This window comes from Scomber japonicus, chromosome 10 (genome assembly GCF_027409825.1).
Source record: "Scomber japonicus isolate fScoJap1 chromosome 10, fScoJap1.pri, whole genome shotgun sequence".
Lineage (NCBI taxonomy): Eukaryota > Metazoa > Chordata > Actinopteri > Scombriformes > Scombridae > Scomber > Scomber japonicus.
The window spans coordinates 1,703,508-1,724,399 of NC_070587.1; the positions used below are offsets into that span (position 1 = coordinate 1,703,508).

Consider the following 20,892-nt stretch of genomic DNA (forward strand, 5'->3'; position numbering starts at 1 on the left):
ATATATAAACCTCATTGACTGTGTTCATGGTTAATGGAAGAACATGACACACAGAGCAGAGTGGCTCGCTGATGTGTTATTACTTTAGTTTTAGCACATTTTATCACAGTGCTGCTGCTGCTGCCCTCTCTCCCTCCCTCCTACCTTCCTTCTTTTGTCCGTCCGTCCTTCCTTCCTTCCTTCTTTCCTCCTTCCCCCAACCCCATCATTCCTTCTTTTGTCCGTCCTTCCTTCCTTCCTTCCTTCCTTCTTCCCCCAACCCCATCATTCCTTCTTTTGTCCAACCGTCCGTCCTTCCGTCCTGCCTTCCTTCCTTCTTTTGTCCGTCCTTCCTTCCTTCCCTCCTACCTTTCTTCCTTCCTTCTTTTGTCCATCCATCCTTCCTTCCCTCCTACCTTTCTTCCTTCCTTCCCTCCTTCCTATCTTCCTTCCTTCTTTTTGTCCGTCCGTCCACCCGTCCTTCCTTCCTTCCTACCTTCCTTCCTTCTTTTGTCCGTCCGTCCGCCCGCCCATCCTTCCTTCCTTCCTCCCCCCCTCCCTCCTTTCCTTCCTTCTTCCTCCCTTAGTTTAGTTCTTCCACCATCAGTAGTACTGTCCACAACTTATTTCTACTCTGTAACAACTGCACCAAAATGACTTCACAAACTATTAAAAATATGAAATTAGAAAAATAATGAAAAAAAAAAAGCAACATATTTCACAGAAACTCACTTGTTATTCTCCCACAACTTTACAGAAATGGTTTTTCGACTGCTAAACAACCACGTAATTAACTCTGTGACAGGTAAACAAATTCCCCATTAAATAGATGTCAAGCGTGCCACACAGGTACGGTCACAGGTAGCGGGGGCCGAGGCTTTGACATACACACAGTCATCATATTATCTCTGTTGCCATGACTACAGCTGTCAGCAGCTCACAGATGAGGGAGGATAGAGGGTAGGAGGTGTGGGGAGAGGGGGAGGAGGGTAGGGGAGGCTAGAGGGGGCAGCTCCAGGTTTGACTGACAGCTGTGACAGCTATATAATCCTGTCGGTCGTGCTTTCAGAGAAACACAAACACAATATTCACTGCGGCAGGTGTGCCCGACTGACGGAGGGTCGGGTCGGCCTGTTTGCTCTGCGGCCGCTGACAGATGACGAGAACTATAATGACACACTGTACCGGAGAGCTGTGAGTCCTCGCACACAGAAGAGAGAGAGATGAGCTTTGTGTGTTATTTCTTTATTCTTATTTCAATCGCTTGGCTAGGAGCGAGATATAGAAACCTGATAAATTTGTGATGTATGGTCCAATAAATAGGGAGCAAGCCGTGGCTCAGTAAATTCCAACTTGCTAAGTGATGGAGAATGAGGCTAATACACCAGTGAGATCAGATATAAGCTCTAACAGTCCCACAGGGAATGTTTTTGCCTTACTACTCCTTTATTGCTCAATCACTGCTAGTTTTTTTTTTTTTCTTTTTTCTGCAGGTTAAGGAAGAAAAAAAAAATCAATTCAATAAAATGTGTTTGTTTCATCGTTGTTATTGGGAGGGTTTTTTTTTTCCAGTATCAAACTATAAGAATAAATAATTCAGGGGGAGTTGACTCCGATGAAACGCATGCCAGCAGATCTGCCAATAAGCTCCACCAACAATGTTTTCCCATTCAAATGAAAATATGCTCTACCACCACGACGAAAACAAGAACAACAGATATTTTCACGGCAGCACAAATTGATTTTGTTAAGAATAAATTATCTCTATAACATTGATGGATAATATCAGAGCAGAGACATGTTTCTAGACCTGCTATTTTCCTTCAATGTTCAGCCATCACACACACAGAGAAAACCATCAAACAGGCAATCATACCCATTTATCAGCTGACGGGTAGCCTCGGTAGACTGTGAAGAAATGCTGCTGTATGACATCTTGTGTTTTCAGTCAAGAGTTTTGCTATTTCTTCAACTACGCTCTGGTATCATTTTTGTTCTCTCCATCACCTCATGAACAGTACAGCTGCAAGAACCTTGTCGAAAGTCATTCAGCGAAACAGGAAATCACTAACTGAAGTAAAGGAAAATGAAGCAGGTTGAACGTTGAAAGTCTGCAACCCCAAGAAAATAAACGACACTGCTTTGAAAATAAATAAAAAAAAGAAACAAACACATACCCAGATTGATGATATCTACAGAATGAGATCAGCTGAGGTTGAGTTTTTCATTTAAAAGAAAGGAAGTCTGGAGCGCATAGCCGGGTGCCCTCCAAGAACTTAAGACTGTAATTCCACAAAACTTAGCGCTTCTCATCCTGAGTGCAAGCGGGTGCCAGACAGAAAAAAGGGGTGAATGCCTGTAAGCGCAGTGGCAATTATTCACTGCTTCCAAGTGGAGGCGACCCTATTCTTCCCCTCATTCTTCTGTGTGACCACTGAGTTTTCAATACGGACCCTTTCAGGAAAAAATGAACTGAGGAAATATAAACATGGTAGGTGATGGATGATAATACACACAGGTCCTTCTCTCCTTCCTTCTCTCCTTCCTTCCTTCCTTCCTTATTCCTTCTTTCTTCTCCTTACTTCCTTCCTTCGTTACTTCCTTCCTTCCTCATTTCATTTTTTCTCACTTCCTTCCTCTTTCCTCCCTTCTTTCCTCCTTTCCTCCCTTCCTTTGTTCCTTCCTCATTTCCTTCTTTACTCCCTTCCTTCGTTCCTTCCTCATTTCCTTCTTTCCCCACTTCCTTCTTTCCTTCCTTCCTCATTTCCTTCCTTCCTTCCTTCTTTCCTCCTTTCCTTCGTTCCTTCCTCATTTCCTTCTTTCCCCACTTCCTTCTTTCCTCTTTCCTCCCTTCCTTCGTTCTTTCCTCATTTTGTTCATTCCTTCCTTCCTTCCGTCCTTCTTTCCTTCCTTCCTTCCTTTGTTGACCTGAGCACAACAGGAGGGTTAAATGAAAAATCCAAATAATAATTAAAGTAAAAAAGAGAAAAAAAAGAAATAATATTGATACGTAGCTACACTATAATGTCAAAATGGAAGTCTAGCACATGAAAAGGGCATCCTGCAGTGTTTGCGTGCTACTGAGAGAGATATACAGGAAGTGCCTGCAGTAAAAAGGCAAGGGTCAACACAAACATGTGCCACATCTTATCACACAAGTCTCCAGTGACATGCAGTGATGTCATCATTACGAGGCTCAAGGCTGGCTTCGCTTCTGACCACAAGTGTGGTGTATGGAAAGAGACGTATGCTTACAGCAAGGGTGTCAAACATGTGGCCCGTGGGCCAGATGTGGCCCGCCGAGGGATGCAATCCGGCCCACTTTCCTTCCTGTGTTCTTTTCCTTCCTTCCATCTGTCCTTCCTACTTCCTTTTTGCCTTTCTTCGTTCCTTCTTTCATTCCATCTGTCCTTCCTACCTTCCTTTTATCCTTTCTTTGTTCCTTCCATCTGTCCTTTCTCCCTTTCTTCCTTCTGTCCTTACTCCCTTTCTTCCTTCTGTCCTTCCTTCCATCTGTCCGTCCTACCTTCCTTTTATCCTTTCTTTGTTCCTTCCTACCTTTCTTCCTTCCATCTGTCCTACCTCCCTTTATTCCTTCTGTCCTTCCTGCCATCTGTCCTTCCTCCCTTTCTTCATTCTGTCCTTCCTCCCTTTCTTCCTTCTGTCCTTCCTTCCATCTGTCCTTCCTCCCTTTTTCTTCCTTCCTACTTTTCTTCCATCTGTCCTTCCCCCCTTTCTTCCTTCCTTCCATCTGTCTTTCCTTCCTTCCCTTCTTATTTCCTTCCTTCCTTCCTTCCATCTTTTTAATGATCCGGCCCACATGAGATGAAGTTGGTCTGTATGTGACCCTTGAATGAAAATGAGTTTGACACCTTACAGTGTTATACTGTACTGTTTACTGTACCAGATGCATGTTCTGGAAACTGTGAAGTAGAGCAGCCAATAAATAAGAAAGCAGGGAGACAAACAGCTCACACATTAAAAATAAATAGAAATGCAAAAAATAAAAATAAAAAAAACATACAATGCAACTAAATATGTTAAACATTTAATCAGGAAGAAATGGTGCTACAGGGGTTTTTTAAGTATGTACTGTAACACATTCCTTTGTGTCTATGGAGGAAGAAGAAGAAGGGCACAGTGAGAACAGCCAGTGGCATTGAGGAGAGAGGTCACACGTGCCATAATGAATTACAGTAGCCTGGGTTGTCTTTGGCTGCTTGTTCATTAGTCCTCTCTTTGAGGCGTATGCTGCGACAACCCATCAACACTGTATCATCCACTCTTTACACCATGTGTCTGTATTATGCTGCTTGTTGTTTTGGATCCAATTGTGTGTTCTCACAATCGAGTAGCCAATCTCCAAATGACAAAAGATAATTTGCATATTTTTATGGATGCACTCCGATTTGATCACAAACCCCCCCGAGGACTAGAAAAACCCACCGACACAGATTACAGGATTACCAAAAAGACTGCATAATTTTAGTTTGAAAATTAGACTTGATTATTAAAATTCATATCTGCCAGTACCTCACACACACACACACACACACACAATATGAAATACTTAACTGGCCTTGATGGAGAGTTAGACGAGCACATCCTCCACCCTCTAGCTTCACCATGATGAATAAAGTAGAAACTACAAGGCTGACTCATAGTAGGGTTGTCACTTTTTATTCGATATTTGAAATATAATCAATCCATTCAAATTTTAAAATGTCACCCCTAACGCATTACACTGTTTTTTTAATTTTTTAGTTTGCTATCTCATCCAGCAGGGGGCGCTCTAAACGTTTTGTATGCCCCCTCTTTACCCATCTGTAGATAAAACAAATGATCGATGGTAAGGTCTGTGTGTGTAAAATAATGTTAATTGGTCTGAGGACCTAATTTAGCAGTTTCTGGGAGGACGGAGGGAGGAAGGATGGAAGGGAGGAAGAAAGAAGGAGGGAGGAAGGATGGAAGGGAGGAAGAAGGAAGGAAAGGAGGGAGGGAGGAAGAAGGAAGGAAAAGAGGGAAGGAGGAAGGGAGGAAGGAAGGAAAGGAGGGAGGGAGGGAGGAAGGAACGGAAGGGAGGAAGAAAGAAGGAGAGAGGAAGGATGGAAGGGAGGAAGAAGGAAGGAAAGGAAGGGAGGAAGGACTGACAAAAAAAGGAAGGAAGGGAGGAAGGACGGACAAAAAAGGAAGGAAGGTAGGAGGGAAGGAGGAAAGACGGAAGGAGGAAGGAAGGATGGATGGGCGGACGGACAAAAGAAGGAAGGATGGGGTTTGGGGGGAAGGAGGAAAGAAGGAAGGAGGAAGGAAGGGAGGAAGGACGGACAAAAAAGGAAGGAAGGTAGGAGGGAAGGAGGAAAGAAGGAAGGAGGAAGGAAGGGTGGACAAAAGAAGGAAGGAAGGTAGGAGGGAAGGAGGGAGAGAGAGAGGGAGAAAGAAAGAACAGTCAAACAGACGGGTCAATTTTACTACTGTAGAAAAACATCCTAAAAAATAGAAAGGGCATCGAACTGGTTTCTGAGGGTGATCGTGAAGATTCAGTCAAAGGCTTTTTTTAAAACCTGGCTTTTACGGGCAAGTCTCAAATCCTCTGGGAGTTTGTTCCACCTATGTGAAGCATAACAACTAAATGTGTTCCAGATTCTGACTCCGACTCAGACTACAGATGACCCGAGAGGCCGAGTGGGTTCATACTGCAAAAGACTGTCCGAGATGGATTTTAGTCCCAGGAGAGGTTTGGAGACGAGCGGCAGCCGTGTCTTAAAGTCTCTGTTATAACACTGAAGGGCAGAGACCTGAGAACTGATGTAATGTGCTTGTATGGAGTAAACTTTGTTATGGTTATTATTAGGGCTGTCAAACGATTATTTTTTTTAAATCGAGATTAATCGCAGAATTACGATTAATGGCGTTTTGAATTGCATGTTTAAAATCCTGTTATTTTCCATTTGAAGGCAGTTTTAAGCCCATAATGTAAAGCATTTCTTACCAGAGTGTCTTAACTGGGAATCAATCACGGCTCTGCTGCGACTCCCACACTCCAAAATGGTCCTTTGGTAGAGCTGAGGCTGGCTTGGCTGCACCTGGGTGTTTAGCGTGGAGGTGCTAACTCAAACTCCACGTACTCCGGTGGTAGTTAAACTCCGTTTGACACAGGTTGCATTTTACTTTTGACTTGTCAACTGAAGCGTCTGGAAGTGTTTTAAAGTTAAACAAGCCGTTCAAAAGTCCAGTAGCTCTCTTACTTTCCATCAGCGCGGTAGGTTTACTGCAGGAGGCCACTTCAAAGCATAGCGCTACAGCTAGAGGAGCCGTCTACGGGGGAGTAGAAGGGACAAAAAGGCTTGCAAAATTAGAATGCGACTAAAAAAAAAAAGCGTTATGGATTGCATTAATCTAACCCTAACGCGTTAAAGCTGACAGCCCTAATTATAATCTAATATTATTACACTATGGTTTTCTTATCTATAGTTTTTTAGGTAAATTAGGATATCGTCTTCATATTTACTTGATCCTTGGAAGACTGCGTGTCAAGATTTTCTATTTAGAAACAGAGCTGAGAGAAAGGAGTTCCTCTACAACTCTGATGGAGCTAAAAAAAAAACTACAGAAGGACTAAAAATAGTTTTGTTACTTAGTAGGTGAAATATGTTTAAATCATTCTTCACTAACCCTCCTGTTGTCCTCGAGTCAAGAAAGGAAGGAAGAGAGGAAGAAGGAAGGAAGGGAGGAAGAAGGAAGGAAGAGAGGAAGAAGGAAGGAAAGGAGAAAGAAAGGAAGGAAGGGAGGAAGAAGGAAGGGAGGGAGGAAGAAGGGAGGGAGGGAGGAAGAAGGGAGGGAGGGAGAAGGAAGGAAGGGCGGAAAAAGGAAGGAAAGGAGGAAGAAGGAAGGAAAGGAGTTAGGGAGGAAGGAAGGAAAGGAGGAAGAAGGAAGGAAAGGAGGAAGGAAGGGAGGAAAGGAAAGAAGGAAGGGAGGAATGAAGGATGGAAGAAAGTAGGACAGAAGGAAGGAAGGAGGGAGGGAGAAAGGAAAAGAGGAAGGGAGGAAGGAAGGAAAGAAGGAAGGGAGGAAGGGGGATGGAGGAAAGAGAAGGAGGGAGGAAGGACACACGGAAGGAAGGAAGGAAGGAAGGAAAGAAGGAACAGTCAAATTCTGTTCTTCAATTGTCCTGAATGTATGAGTTTGAATGCTTGACACCTTCTCCCTCAGTGATACGTTGGTACTTCAAATTAAAAGCTTTCACCTTAATTTAATAGCTATTTAGAAAATAAAAGTCATATGTCTTTTTTAATGCATGGCTAGTGATAATATAGACTTTGATCTGTTATGAATATTGTATCACAGACTATCAGTTATGCCATGTCTAAACATCATAATCTCAATTTAATGAATAATTGAACAATTCCTAAACCCAAGATTGATGATATTAAACATTGAATTTAATCTCACTTATAAATAAATGACTTCCTGGTGACATTGACTAAACTTCCACACAGATATGAGAAGAGATACGACAAGAGAACCAGCCTCTCACACAATCTGTCACATGCCAGCACTGAGCTACATATAAACCGGAGGTGTGACCACTAAAGAATTGTCTTCCCTGAGTATAGCTGCTAAAACACGCAAAAATCTGCCTTGTTACCGACATTGTGTTAAAGGGAAATGCCAACTTTCTCTCTATGGATTACAAGTGTGATCTTTGTGATATTTATTGTGTGTGTGTGTGTGTGTGTGTGTGTTTGTGTCAATTGGGGTAAGTGTTTGCCAGAGACCTAGTGTGAAGTGACACCCATGAGTGCAGGCCCACGCCATACACCCACAGCACACAATGGGTAGCAAGAAGAGGAGAAAAAAAAAAAAAGCTAATGGACGAACAGATGAATAGATATTTGAATCAATAGATGGGATGAAGAGTTGGAAGACATTCAAAGATTGTAGTTTTTAGTTATGAAATCGTTTAAAAAGCGACAGAAATAAACTTGTTGGTTAACCCTTTATAGGACACTCATTGAAAGGAAGGGAGGAAGGAAGGATGGAAGGAAGGAAAGGAAGGAAGGACGGAGGAAAGAAGGAAGGAAGGAAGGAAGGAAGGTAGGGGGGAGGAAAGAAAGAGAGAAGGAGGGAGGGAGGAAGGGAAGAAAGAAGGAAGGAAGGAAGAAGAAAGGGAGATGGAGGAAGGAAAGAAGGAAGGGAGGAGAGAAGGAGGGAGGGAGGAAGAACAGATGGAAGTAAGGAAAGGAAGGACGGAAGGACGGAGGAAGGAAAGAAGGAAGGAAGGAGGGAGGGAGGAAGGACAGATGGAAGGAAGGAAAGGAAGGAAGTACAGAGGAAATAAGGAACGAGGGAGGGAGAAAGGAAAAGAGGAAGGGAAGAAAGAAGGCAGGGAGGAAGGAAAGGAAGGAAGGAAGGAAGGATATTTTGGGATATTTACAGAAGTTACCAAATATAATTATTTGCCCAATAAAGGGTTAAGCATGAAAAGACAAAGAACTGCAATCTTCTGGAAGTCGACCTGAACTACTCAGAAAACTTTAACACTACTTGTATGTTTAAGCACAATTTTCAGTTCAGCTTTAGGAGTGAATCGTCTGGTTTTCATTGATAACCATGTATTACTAAAAATGACCTAACAGAACAAGACAACAGTAATTTTTTGCCATTTTTGAAGAGAGCAGCCACAGTGAAGAGCTGCGGAAGAAAAGCTCTGCTGTAAGAACTAGCGCACCTTCGATTTGTCATCAAGGTGAACATGTGCTGCTGTCGGGATCATCCCTATGTTCCCCGCTTTGTATGTGACCGGGGAACATAGGGATGATCCTGTCTACAGTTAGCCAGTTAGCTGTGTTAGCCACCGAGTTAGCCACTGAGTTAGCCGCCGAGTTAGCCGCCGAGCTAGCAACCGAGTTAGCAACCGAGTTAGCCGCCGAGCTAGCAACTGAGTTAGCCGCCGAGCTAGCAGCCGAATTAGCCGCCAAGCTAGCAGCCGAGTTAGCCGCCGAGCTAACAGCAGAGTTAGCCGCTGAGCTAGCAACTGAGTTAGCCGCGATCGGGGAACATAGGACCCGGGGAACATAGGTACGCTCCCCATACTGGTATGATATACAGCTAGATATGAAACTAGATATGATGTAATAGATATAAAAGTGGTATGTATGGGAGATGATAATGCTAAAATCTTTAGACTTTTTACAAACCTTAAAACATCCTGTATACTTTAGTAATAACTAACTGAAGAGAACAGTTGCGTAAAATCTCATAAGTAAATACATTTAGCTAACGTAACTAGCACTGGTGTGGTATACTGGTATAATATAAAGCTAGATATGAAACTAGATATGATGTAATAGATATAAAAGTGGTATGTATGGGAAATGATAATGTTAAGATTTATTGATTGATTGAAAATTAACCTTAAGTAACAATCTCTGGTTCCATCTCTCAGATTCAGTTGGTTTCTTCTGTCATATATATTAAAATGTGAATTTTTGACGGCTGGTCGAACAAAAAAGAGGATTTTTAGCACTAAACCTAAACTTAAACCGCCAAAAGCATTTTTCACTGAACAATTCATTGATTGATCAGATATATGATCACTAGATTCACTGATAATATGTTGGCAAACCTTAGCTGTCTAAGTTACTCTGCATCACAGCTAACCTGCCAATTAAAATAAGACAGACGACTAAGTGGAGGAGTTCAAATTCCTCCTTAATTATGTTACTCGTCTACATGCTCCATAATAAATGTACGGGTGGGCAGCGACCACCGAAACACTGACAGATACTCTGAACCCACAGTGCTTGTCTGCTGTAGGCATGAGGAGTCAGTGAGCCTGATCAACCTACTGGGATATTCATATACGGTCAGCCTCGCCCTGCCTGGGGCCATCTGCTGCCCTCGCTTTAATCCAGGGGCTTGTCGCTGGTGATTAGCCAGCCACTCTATCCCTCTCTCTCCCTCTCTCTCTCTCTCTCTCTCCATCTACCATAATATATTTCTGGCCTATTATGTTGATACTAGTGTTTAAGTGTGGCACGGTATGCTCTCTCACCCTTAACTCCTCTGTATGGATTTTTGATGCCTACAAATCCTCTACGCCTCCTCTGTTTGTCTCTCTCTCTCCATCCTCCTATCATTATACATATCAGTCTTATTGTGTTGGTATTAGGGTTTAAATTAAGTGGCTCTCACATTATTTTCTTTTTTTATATGCAGTTGTCCATAAATGAACCCCTTTTTTGTTATTTCTGTTGGCATGTGCACCTTTCATAAAGGGTATAAATATTTCTTGGCACAAAACTATTTAAAATGCAGATACATTTGGGCAGCTCTATCAAGAACTGACCCAATATTTTCAATCCAACAGTATAACTAACACGTAGATTATTTGAATCAATTTGAAATTTCTCTCTCTCTTTTATTAGTCGTCTGTGAGCAGTAAGAACTACCTGTTAGTGTGAAGGTTAGTTGCTGGGTAGCAGGTGTGGTAATAGGGTAATTAGGTGAATATGACAACTCTAGGAAATATAATTCTATCTTGTGCTGTCTCTTCGTGTTTAAAAGCACAGATTAGTATTTTCTAGGGCTGACAAACGATTATTTTTTTTAATCGAGATTAATCGCAGAATTTCCATAGTTAATCACGATTAATCGCGTTTTGAATTGCATGTTTAAAATCCTGTTATTTTCCATTTGAAGGCAGTTTTAAGCCCATAATGTAAAGCATTTCTTACCAGAGTGTCTTAACTGGGAATCAATCACGGCTCTGCTGCGACTCCCACACTCCAAAATGGTCCTTTGGTGGAGCTGAGGCTGGCTTGGCTGCACCTGGGTGTTTAGCGTGGAGGTGCTAACTCAAACTCCACGTGCTCCGGTGGTAGTTAAACTCCGTTTGGCACAGGTTGCATTTTACTTTTGACTTGTCAACTGAAGCGTCTGGAAGTGTTTTAAAGTTAAACAAGCCGTTCAAAAGTCCAGTAGCTCTCTTACTTTCCATCAGCGCGGTAGGTTTACTGCAGGAGGCCACTTCAAAGCATAGCGCTACAGCTAGAGGAGCCGTCTACGGGGGAGTAGAAGGGACAAAAAGGCTTGCAACATTAAAATGCAATTAAAAAAAATTAACGCGTTATGGATTGCATTAATCTAATCGCAATTAAAGCGTTAACGCTGACAGCCCTAGTATTTTCTTTTCAATTATTTTAGCCATGCTAGCAATACAGCTCAATGGGTGACAATATCAGTCTCTCAGTCCGTCTGCAACTTTGGTACACACTAGAATACTGAAAAGTATTGTATTGCCAGGAAATTTTGTAAAATATTTAAGTTTTCAATATTCATTCCCAGAGGATGAAGCATGCTGACATTAGTGATCCCTTAACTTTTCACGTAGAGCCAACATGCCATTGAAATTTTAGTTTCTTTAGTCTCCATTATTATTGGGTGGATGGTCATGCTCATAGCTTCACAGAGCTGACTCAGTCTTGTTAATTATTGCTCTTTAATCACTTTATTTCTCTATTTTACCAATGTGCAGTCCAACTAAACTAAAACACACACACACGTCAGAAAACATGGGTCAAGATTATTCCACCAGCTAAAACCAGACGTCTACTATTTAAGGCGCGTAACATATAACTGTGCACCCCCTCCTCTCCTCCCTTGTCCCCCATTTTGCCACAATGATTCTTAAATAAAAGGCAAAATGCCAACAAAATAATCTTTAAAAAAAGAATTACCTAAAGCCGCTGTTTTGTCACTGTCGCTTAAGGCACTCTGAGGAATTACTGCACCATTTTATACTCAATGAACAAAGAACACACGGTCCAAAAACAAGAAGAAAATCATTCAGAAATGGGGTCAAAGCTGCATCAGTACAGTGTGACTTTCAATAACAAAAGCAATGCTGGTTATATAAGATTCAAACCATCAAGCGGCTCAATATTCTAATGCAACCATCTCCTCCATGATATTCAAGCTAAATTTAATAGCTTTAAAATCTGATTCCTTGACTGCACAGTAGATTATAGCATGCTGTTTACAGTTCATCACATGATCCAATGATGAATTAATCTTCTTGCCACATAACAATGAATACTTTCCGGAGCACTTAGTTGTACATGAGCTTTATTTTAACCCTTTATAGGACACTCATTGAAAGGAAGGGAGGGAGGAAGGGAGGAAGGACGGAGGAAAGAAGGAAGGAAGGACGGAGGAAAGAAGGAAGGAAGGTAGGGGGGAGGAAAGAAAGAGAGAAGGAGGGAGGGAGGAAGGGAAGAAAGAAGGAAGGAAGGAAGAAGAAAGGGGGATGGAGGAAGGAAAGAAGGAAGGGAGGAGAGAAGGAGGGAGGGAGGAAGAACAGATGGAAGGAAGGAAAGGAAGGAAGGAAGGACAGATGGGAGGAAGGAAAGAAGGAAGGGAGGAGAGAAAGAGGGAGGAAGGAAGGACAGATGGGAGGAAGGAAAGGAAGGAAGGATGGAAGGAAGGAAGGAAGGAAGTATGGAAGGATGGAAGGAAGGAAAGAAGGAAGGAAGGAAGGATGGAAGGATGGAAGGAAGGACGGAGGAAAGAAGGAAGGAAGGAAGGTAGGCAGGGGGAAGGAAAGAAAGAGAGAAGGAGGGAGGGAGGAAGAACAGATGGAAGGAAGGAAAGGAAGGAAGGAAGGACGGAGGAAGGAAAGAAGGAAGGGAGGAGAAAAAGAGGGAGGGAGGAAGGACAGATGGAAGGAAGGAAAGGAAGGAAGGACGGAGGAAATAAGGAACGAGGGAGGGAGAAAGGAAAAGAGGAAGGGAAGAAAGAAGGCAGGGAGGAAGGAAGGAAAGGAAGGAAAGAAGGAAGAAAGGAAGGAAGGAAGGAAGGAAGGAAGGAAGGAAGGAAGGAAGGAAGGATATTTTGGGGTATTTACAGAAGTTACCAAATATAATTATTTGCCCAATAAAGGGTTAAATACTCACTTGACAGCAAAGCAACAAACACCCAAACTACTGTCAGGCAAGAAGCTTTTCATGTTAAAAAAAAAAAAGAAGACAATGTAAAATATGCCTGTGATTACCCAGCAAGTGAGCAAGAACAATTGATGGCCAGTGGGAGAGATGAAGGATTAGTGACAGAGCTGCTGGATGGGTGGATATTTACTCCTGAGCCTCCTCCACCTCTATGGCTTTATTAGAATAGCATTGGATGGAGGAGGCAGCACAGGCCCTCTCTCTTTTCAGGTAAATGTCACTGCTTTATTCGATGAAAGCTCACTGAAGCTGCCTCATGGTTCCTCACAGGAAGTCTAGTGTCTGTTTTGAATATCTCTCCCTGAAACAAGAAAGTACCCCCCTCCTCCTCCCTCTCTCCCTTCCTCCCTCCTCCCCTCCTTCACCCCTGCCAAATATGAGCACATGATTGATTTGTGTTACAACTTGTGGTTGAGTGCAGATTTAAGTCATGGTTTGTGGAGAGACAACAAAAAGGACATGACCTCGGTGGAAACAGAGTAAAAACACAAGGCCCTCTGTTTGTCTTAGAGAAGAGAGTCTGGAGAAAGATAATAGGTAAAAACAAGGGGAAATTGAGGAGCAGATGTTTTCCAGATTGAGGTTACGGCATTATTTAGAAACTGAAGAATGGACGTGAATAACAAAAACACACGCTATGCTATCTGTAGCATCTTCCCACACAGCAGAGCTCTTGAGTAAGGCGGCGTCTAACCTTTCGACTTTTAGCCAACTGTAGTAGATTAGTAGAAATTGGGCCAGGACACTCTGGAAAATTTACAGGAAGTTTAAAAAAAAAAAAGAGCAGGTCAGTCTTTTTTGTCATATGCTAATCCTTTTACAGCAGCGGCACGTGTCTTTTTTGATATATCAGGTCAAGGCTGATAATCAGAGCAAAAAAATATCCCTACATAACATAAATCTAACACTGATCTGCTTACTCACGCCATGACCATCTACAAAGCACACTGGCGGTGGTGACACAGTGCCTCATCGAAAAAAATATGTTATGAGCCATTTGAATATGGTGGAATAAGGCAATGGGAATCCTCTTATGTCACTCTAAATAAAGTTTTTGGATGAAGTGTAATCTCTAAGCCCGCCATCCCTCCTATATCAGTAATAGCCAGGTCTTAGTGTAAGCTCTACCATTTAGATTAAACAAACTCTGGCATCTCTTTGGCATCTTTCTCCACTGGATGGATTGGCCATTTCCAAAAAAACGCAGCAGTCTGAGAGTGCAAAGCAGTTGGGTAATATCTCTAAAGCCAGAAAACGGATCAATCTGGGTCAAACGTGACGTATTGTGCCGCAAAATGCTTTTAAAAATCAAGTGCAATGTCATGGTACAGTGGTGGCTAGCTGTGTGTCATCTTTGCAGCTGTGATGCAGGCGAACCACAGACCGCTGGAGCTTCAGCCGCACTCATTCTTTTGCTACTGAGACGAAAAAGTAACTTTGAAAAATAGCTTCCTTCCTCTCTTAGCTAGAAAAGATGCTGAGGCCACATGGCGACTGCTGTTGTTGCCTTTCCTGAGCAAGACTCTACAGGCTGCTGAGTGCTCAGTTTCCGATGGTTGTAGGGCCAGACACACACACACACACACACACACACACACACACACACACACACACACACACCAGGCAAAATTAGCCTCCATTTCCACACCGACTGAACAAAAAAAAAAAAAACTGAAAACAAAAACATGGGCATAAAGAATTAAAATAAAACCCATTGGCATACTCTGTAATGAAAAATGAAAATCCCAAGGAAATTGAGTTAATTTATATGCATGGCCTAAATTTGTTGCCTGTTGCTAAGGAATTTAAACAGTGGCTAGCCAATTACCTACCAGGCTCTTGTGTACCAGACTCTGCCCTCAGGTGCTATGCTAATGAGGGTCACAGAGAGTCACGTTGAAATGTTCACACTAAAATTAGGGAGGAATCTCCAAGGGATATTCTCAGCTGAGGTGATGCCAGTCAATTCCTGCTGCTATCAAATGAAACGGCTTTACCCACTCAGTCAGACGTGTGTTTCTGGCTCAATTCAAGACAACCGTCTTGACATAATACTCAGGTATTAGCACACAGCTATTTAAAGCGGAGGATTCTCAGGGTGAAGAGAGACAGCAGGTACTAATTTAAATCTGGACCAATGAGTGAGGCTGGTGCTCAGGTCAGTCGAGGACGTCAATAAATCACAGTCAAAGAAACCTACTTATGGAATGAGAGGCTGTAAATAAGAGCATTTATCCAAAGTGATTACACACACATTAAGATGATCAGAGCTAATTAATACAAACTCTTAACAGGAAATAAAGCTCTAGAAGCCACTGTATGCTTAATTAGTCACAGGCACCTGCAAGACATCAATACTGCACTTTTGTTTTTATCGACCTGAAGGCTCTTCTTTTGAACTCGTCTCGTCTTGTGTTCTGCTACTACAGTCGGCTTGGCTGAAGGCGTTTTGCTATATTAATGACCTCGCCTTGGTGTAGTGAACTTGTGAACCCGTCACACCTTCTCTCCCTCAATTTCCTGGATGGCCTCTTCAGTGGGTCCGCTGTAATAGCAGGTGATTGTGGGAGAGTCGCTAACAACCCTCGGCGAGGGTGACATCCTTCAACTGCCGGTGCCTCGGTGAAGGGAGGAATGTATTCAGCTAACAATGGCCTGTCAGCGCCAGTCGCCCTGTCCCCGCACACTGAAAGGTGACATCAGCGCGACGTGGTGACACATAGCAGTGTGTTCAGAGCGCTGAAAGCTGCAGCGGTCTTCATTGTATCATACTGTGTAGGACTAAAACTCCATTGTTTCTGGGAAGTGACAGGTCATTAGAGATAAGGGGCTGACAAATGCACAGGCCTACACATGCAAGCACACACACACACACACAGACACACACATATACATACACACACAGAGACACACACAGACACATACAGTACTGAGACACACAGCCTGATTAATTGATCTGAAATGATTAACAAGTCTGACACGACAAAATTAAAAACATATCTGCTCGGATTATTTTCCACCAGTCTCAGTGATCAATCAATAAAGGATAGAGGTGTTAAAGTGTGTGGTTCATAATGTGTAAATCGATGAAGCAAACATTAAAATGCCACTGCTTTGAGCAGAATGTGTAACAGGTGGCTGATCAGGAGCCATCATCGCTTTTCTTTTATCTGTCTCAACTTTGTCAACTCAGAAGATCTCAAAATGTTACCTGTCAATGCAGCGGCTGAAACTTTATGATTTATCCATAGAAGATAAAAAATTTTAAAGCAGCACTTTGTTGGGTGTTAACATCGGGCGCTGCACTCACTCGTAGAAAAACACACATGGAGGGTAAGTATGTCAAATTAGAGCTATTAGTTGGACAGCGCGTGCATGACTCAGACGACTTAACGAGAAAGCCCCACAGCTGAGAGCCACGTGCCAAGAAGTGTGACTTGACCTGATAAAACCAGACAGTAGGTGAAATGGGATTGGCTTGATCAGAGACCAGAGGCAACTCCTGCGTAATCTGAATGATAGATAATCTGGATCACAGGAAAGATTAAGGACCTGCATCCAGGGGGAGGTTGGAACTTGATGATCAGATCAGGAGGTCGAAACAGACTGACGTATGATTTGGCACCTGTTGACACGTTGCCTCACCGCGTCAACAAAAAGGTTATTTAACCCTCCTGTTGTGCTCAGGTCAAGGAAGGAAGGAAGGAACAAATGAAGGAAGGAAGGGAGGAAAGAGGAAGAAAGGAAGGAAGGGAGGGAGGAAATAGGAAGGAAGTAAGGGAGGAAATAAGAAGGAAGTAAGGAGAGGAAAGAAGGAATGAGGAAGGGAGGAAGGAAGGAACGAACAAAATGAGGAAGGAAGGAAGGAAGGGAGGAAAGAGGAAGGAAGGAAGGAAAGGAGGAAAGAAGGAAGGAAGGGAGGAAAAGAGGGAGGAAGGAAGGTAGGAAGGAAGGAAGTAACGAATGAAGGAAGGAAGGGAGGAAAAGAGGGAGGAAGGAAGGAAGGTAGGAAGGAAGGAAATGAGGAAGGAAGGAAGTAACGAATGAAGGAAGGAAGGAGGAAAAGGGGAAGGAAGTAAAGAGAGGAAGGAAGGAAGGAAGGACGGACGGAAAAGAGGAAAGAAGGAAGGAAGGAGAGAAGGAAGGAAGGAACAGTCAAAAGAGATAGGGTCAATTTGACCCGGGAGCACAACAGGAGGGTCAAACAAAGCTCACCTGTGTCATATAAATCAGTAACGAGGGGAGAAAATGAACCTGCGTCATCATCGATACAATAAGGACTCTTACACACGGACACACACGGTGAATGCCAAGACGTTGAAGTGTTACAGTACGTTTTGCTTGACGACACAATCACTTACTCCACCTCCTGTAATTGCTTTGTCCTCAAGGCAAGCATGTGAGGTCTTGATAGCTCAAACCTGGCAACCTTGTCGCTCCAACAAGAACAACAGACTCTAATGAAGCGCGCACACACACACACACACACACACACTGTACCAGGAAACACACCTGCTGAGTGTGTGTACGTGTGCCTCAGTGCATGTGCATGTGCATGTGCAGCGCTTCTCTATTTCACACAAATACAGCCGATATGTTGTTTGATCCGTTGTCATCCTGGTATGGAGACTTATGCCTTCCTTACTTTTTGGTGACTGAGAGGGTTGCTGTGGGATTTCAGCATATTTTATTGTTGCAGTGATTGGAGAGACAAAGAAAAGAAGAAAAAGCTGCAGATCTTAAAACTGCAATGCAAAATATAGTATCAGTGCCAGACGGGGAAATAGAGCGATAAGAGATGCAGAGGGGGAGAAGTGCATAGGGAGTGCACTGTTGAGAGGAAGCGACAAGAAGAAAAATGGTGTGAAAATAGCGTCTGAGAGGGAGACAAACTCCTCGCAATCTCTCAAAGGCAACTCTGGGCATGGCATTATCACCACCATCATCATCATCATCACCACAATGCTCACGGTGGCTATAATCACTCTCATCCTTTTTCTTTCTTTCTTTTTTTTTTTTTTTTTTGCAGTTATCCTCATCACCACCTTCAGAAATATTCACTAGCAGTGCTGGAGGAGTCTGTTGCCTCTTATATGCCTCATTTGAATATAATTCTCTCTCTCACACACACACACACACACACAAAAAAAAGAAGAAAAAAAAACAGTGTTGAACTGTCTCACCTTCCAAAACAGATACATCATATTTTCACAGAAGGCAATAAAAGCAATGCAGACCCAATTCCCCACAGTTTTGAAGACAGGGGCCGTATTTCAGCTAGACTCATCAATATGCAAAACATCAGAGCATCGCTTGCCACAAGAAGAATATTCCCCCCACTGCACACTCTGCAAATGTGCACAAACATCATCACATTTTGTGTCTTTTTTTTTCTTTTTTTTTTTTTTTTTTAAAAGCAAGCTTCGATTGGCAAGAAAAGTATGCAAATCTTGTGCAAACATAATCACATTTTGATGAAAAGCGCTGGGATTCAAAGCCCTAAATTGCCCTATGTGATTTTAATACTCTGCAGGCATTTGTCAAACCAAAGAGGCACAGAAGAAAAAAAAAAAAGAAGACTCCAGGGCTGAAATCAATGCGCTACCTTTTATTTGGAAAGAAGTGAACAAACTCCCAACACTGGATTACATTTCAAAGCATAGAGCCTAGAGCTTTCCCGTTGAGCAGCATGTATAGTGTGGGAGAAAGGTGCTGTAGCGTGGGAGAGAGGCGTAATCACTATGACCTACAGTAGGGTAGATGTAGGTTAAGTTAGTCCCTCTCTCTGCCTGCAGTGCTCACTCTGCCTTTCTCTTTCTCAAGTCTGTTCCCTGGGCTGTCTTTCCTGGGTTGTTAAATCCCTGCTCCTTTAATCTCCTTACTCAGCTACATCCTCTTTAAAGATGCAGAACCACAGGAGAGACGTGGGATACGTCAACTGGGGACTGGTGCTGGGCGAGGCGGGGCAGGACAAGTGGAGAGGGGGTGTTTGAGTTAGGGGGTAGAAAGAGAGGGAGAGAGAGAGAGAAAGAAGGGAGAAGTTTTACTGGTAATGAGACACAGTTTTATGTAAAATGTCTGTGTGAGAAAAGAGCAAGCCTTAACCTTCTGAACTTCTCTGTCTCATTGGGGATTATAATATATGAACTGAGAGATATGGTGATTTAATTTATACCTTAAAGGATTTCCCAAATATTTTTAAAGAAAGACTGCAGAGATTGATTTAATAAGTGTCCATTAGCTATCATCGTGGTGATAATGAGGGCTCACTGCATCATCTATCCTCCCTACACTAAATTGATGCATGGATGCTGAGCACTAGTTTAAGGTGGCTGTGTGTTTCCCAGCATGTCAACAGTGATAATATAATTCATTGGATCTCACTGTGACACTCAATTGACTCCATATGATGCTTCCTCTGATAGACACTTAAACACAGATACATCCAGCACAGAACACGAGTATGTGTAAAGATAAGAAACACACGCATCAATCTCCACATCCTCCACATGAATGATATGAATCACAAACACACACACACACAATCGCAGCTCATTCACCACTGATCTCGTATCAATACCATCAAAAGCCATTCTTGCTCTCCGCTTCCCTCCCCGAGCACTATTTGTGCGGCAGTGTCTATCAATCATCCGCATGCTGTAACACACGGCAGCAACATTTCAATAATGGTGCATCACCTGAGACTCAGGGAGATGAAAGTAATCCATTCAAAAATGGATCATGGTTGTCCTGCAAGCCACATGCTATTCAGTAAGAGGAGACAGCTTTACTGTAGATTTCTGGGTCATCTTTCAAGTGTATGTATCTTTGAAGTTCAGCTGCGTGGAGTCTTATATGTCAAATAACAAATTTATGAGACAACCAAAGTGTGTCATCTGGAAGCATTGTCAACCTATGCAAGTCAGTTAAGCATGAGGATATGTCTTTTTTTTCCCTCTACTAGATCCAAAAGAACCTTTTATCTACATGATAGAAAAATAACACTGTTGAGATGCAATGGTTTGAAATGTCCCTTAAAATCTTAAAGTTATTGCACCCTACAGAACACATCTCCCCACAAATAACGAAGCTGAAGCTGAAAGCTGAAAGCACGGGGATGATTAGATCTGACTGTTTTTTTCTTTCTGAGTGTGGGATGTCACACAACACACACATAGCAGCATCAACAGCACAACACTGATTCACCACCAAAAGCATCTCTTTATTTAAAGCAAAAAAAGAGGAAATGTTATGTCTAATTAGTGGTTTAGCTGTACCTGTTTCCCAGTAGTAGACAGACTTCCAATCATCTGTCTGTGTGTGAGCCTTCCAGAAACCACAGAGCAGCAGCAATGTCACCAAAAGGTACCAGCAGCTCCCCTCTGTCCTTTTTCCAAGGGTCCCTGCACCCCTCCACCCCAGCCCCATGGTCCGCCACAGGATAAAAGTAAATCCACTCAGCTCAGACGGTCAGTGAAGGCAGTGTAAAAAAAAAAAAAAAAAAAAAAAAAGACCAAAAAAAGCAAACACACTAGTCCAAAAGGCAACGAGAAGTGAAGTGAGAGTGTGTGTGTGAGTGTAAGACAGGGAAAAATAATGAGGTGTGTATGTCTGTGTGTGTGTGTGTGTGTGTGTGTGTGTGTGTGTGTGTGTGTGTGTGTGTGTGTTATCAGTCCTGCAGGAGTTGAGGTCCGGTACTTAGTCTTGGTGAAGGACAGAGAGAAAAAGAAAGAGAGAGAGATAGAGAGAGAGAGAATAGTTTTCTTCTTTTTTTTTTGTTCCTTTCTTGCTCCCAACTTGGTGAGATGGTCCCAGAGGGAAGCTTTCAGAATCGGAGACTGAGCTGCAGATGGATGGATGTACAGTGTCCCTCCTCCATCGTGTCTGCGCTTCCACTGTTTGCCGTTAC

The 20,892-nt window shown here is 42.8% G+C and overlaps 1 protein-coding gene across 1 annotated transcript in view; it reads right to left on the reverse strand.

Moving 5' to 3' along the window:
* The window catches only part of LOC128366644 (thrombospondin type-1 domain-containing protein 7A), a 230,626-nt gene extending 210,215 nt beyond the window's left edge, over positions 1 to 20,411 (reverse strand). Inside the window, 1 exon segment of the mRNA XM_053327378.1 lies at positions 20,261 to 20,411. Coding sequence (XP_053183353.1) covers positions 20,261 to 20,411 — 151 coding nt within the window.
* Between the last annotated feature and the right edge of the window lie 481 nt (positions 20,412 to 20,892).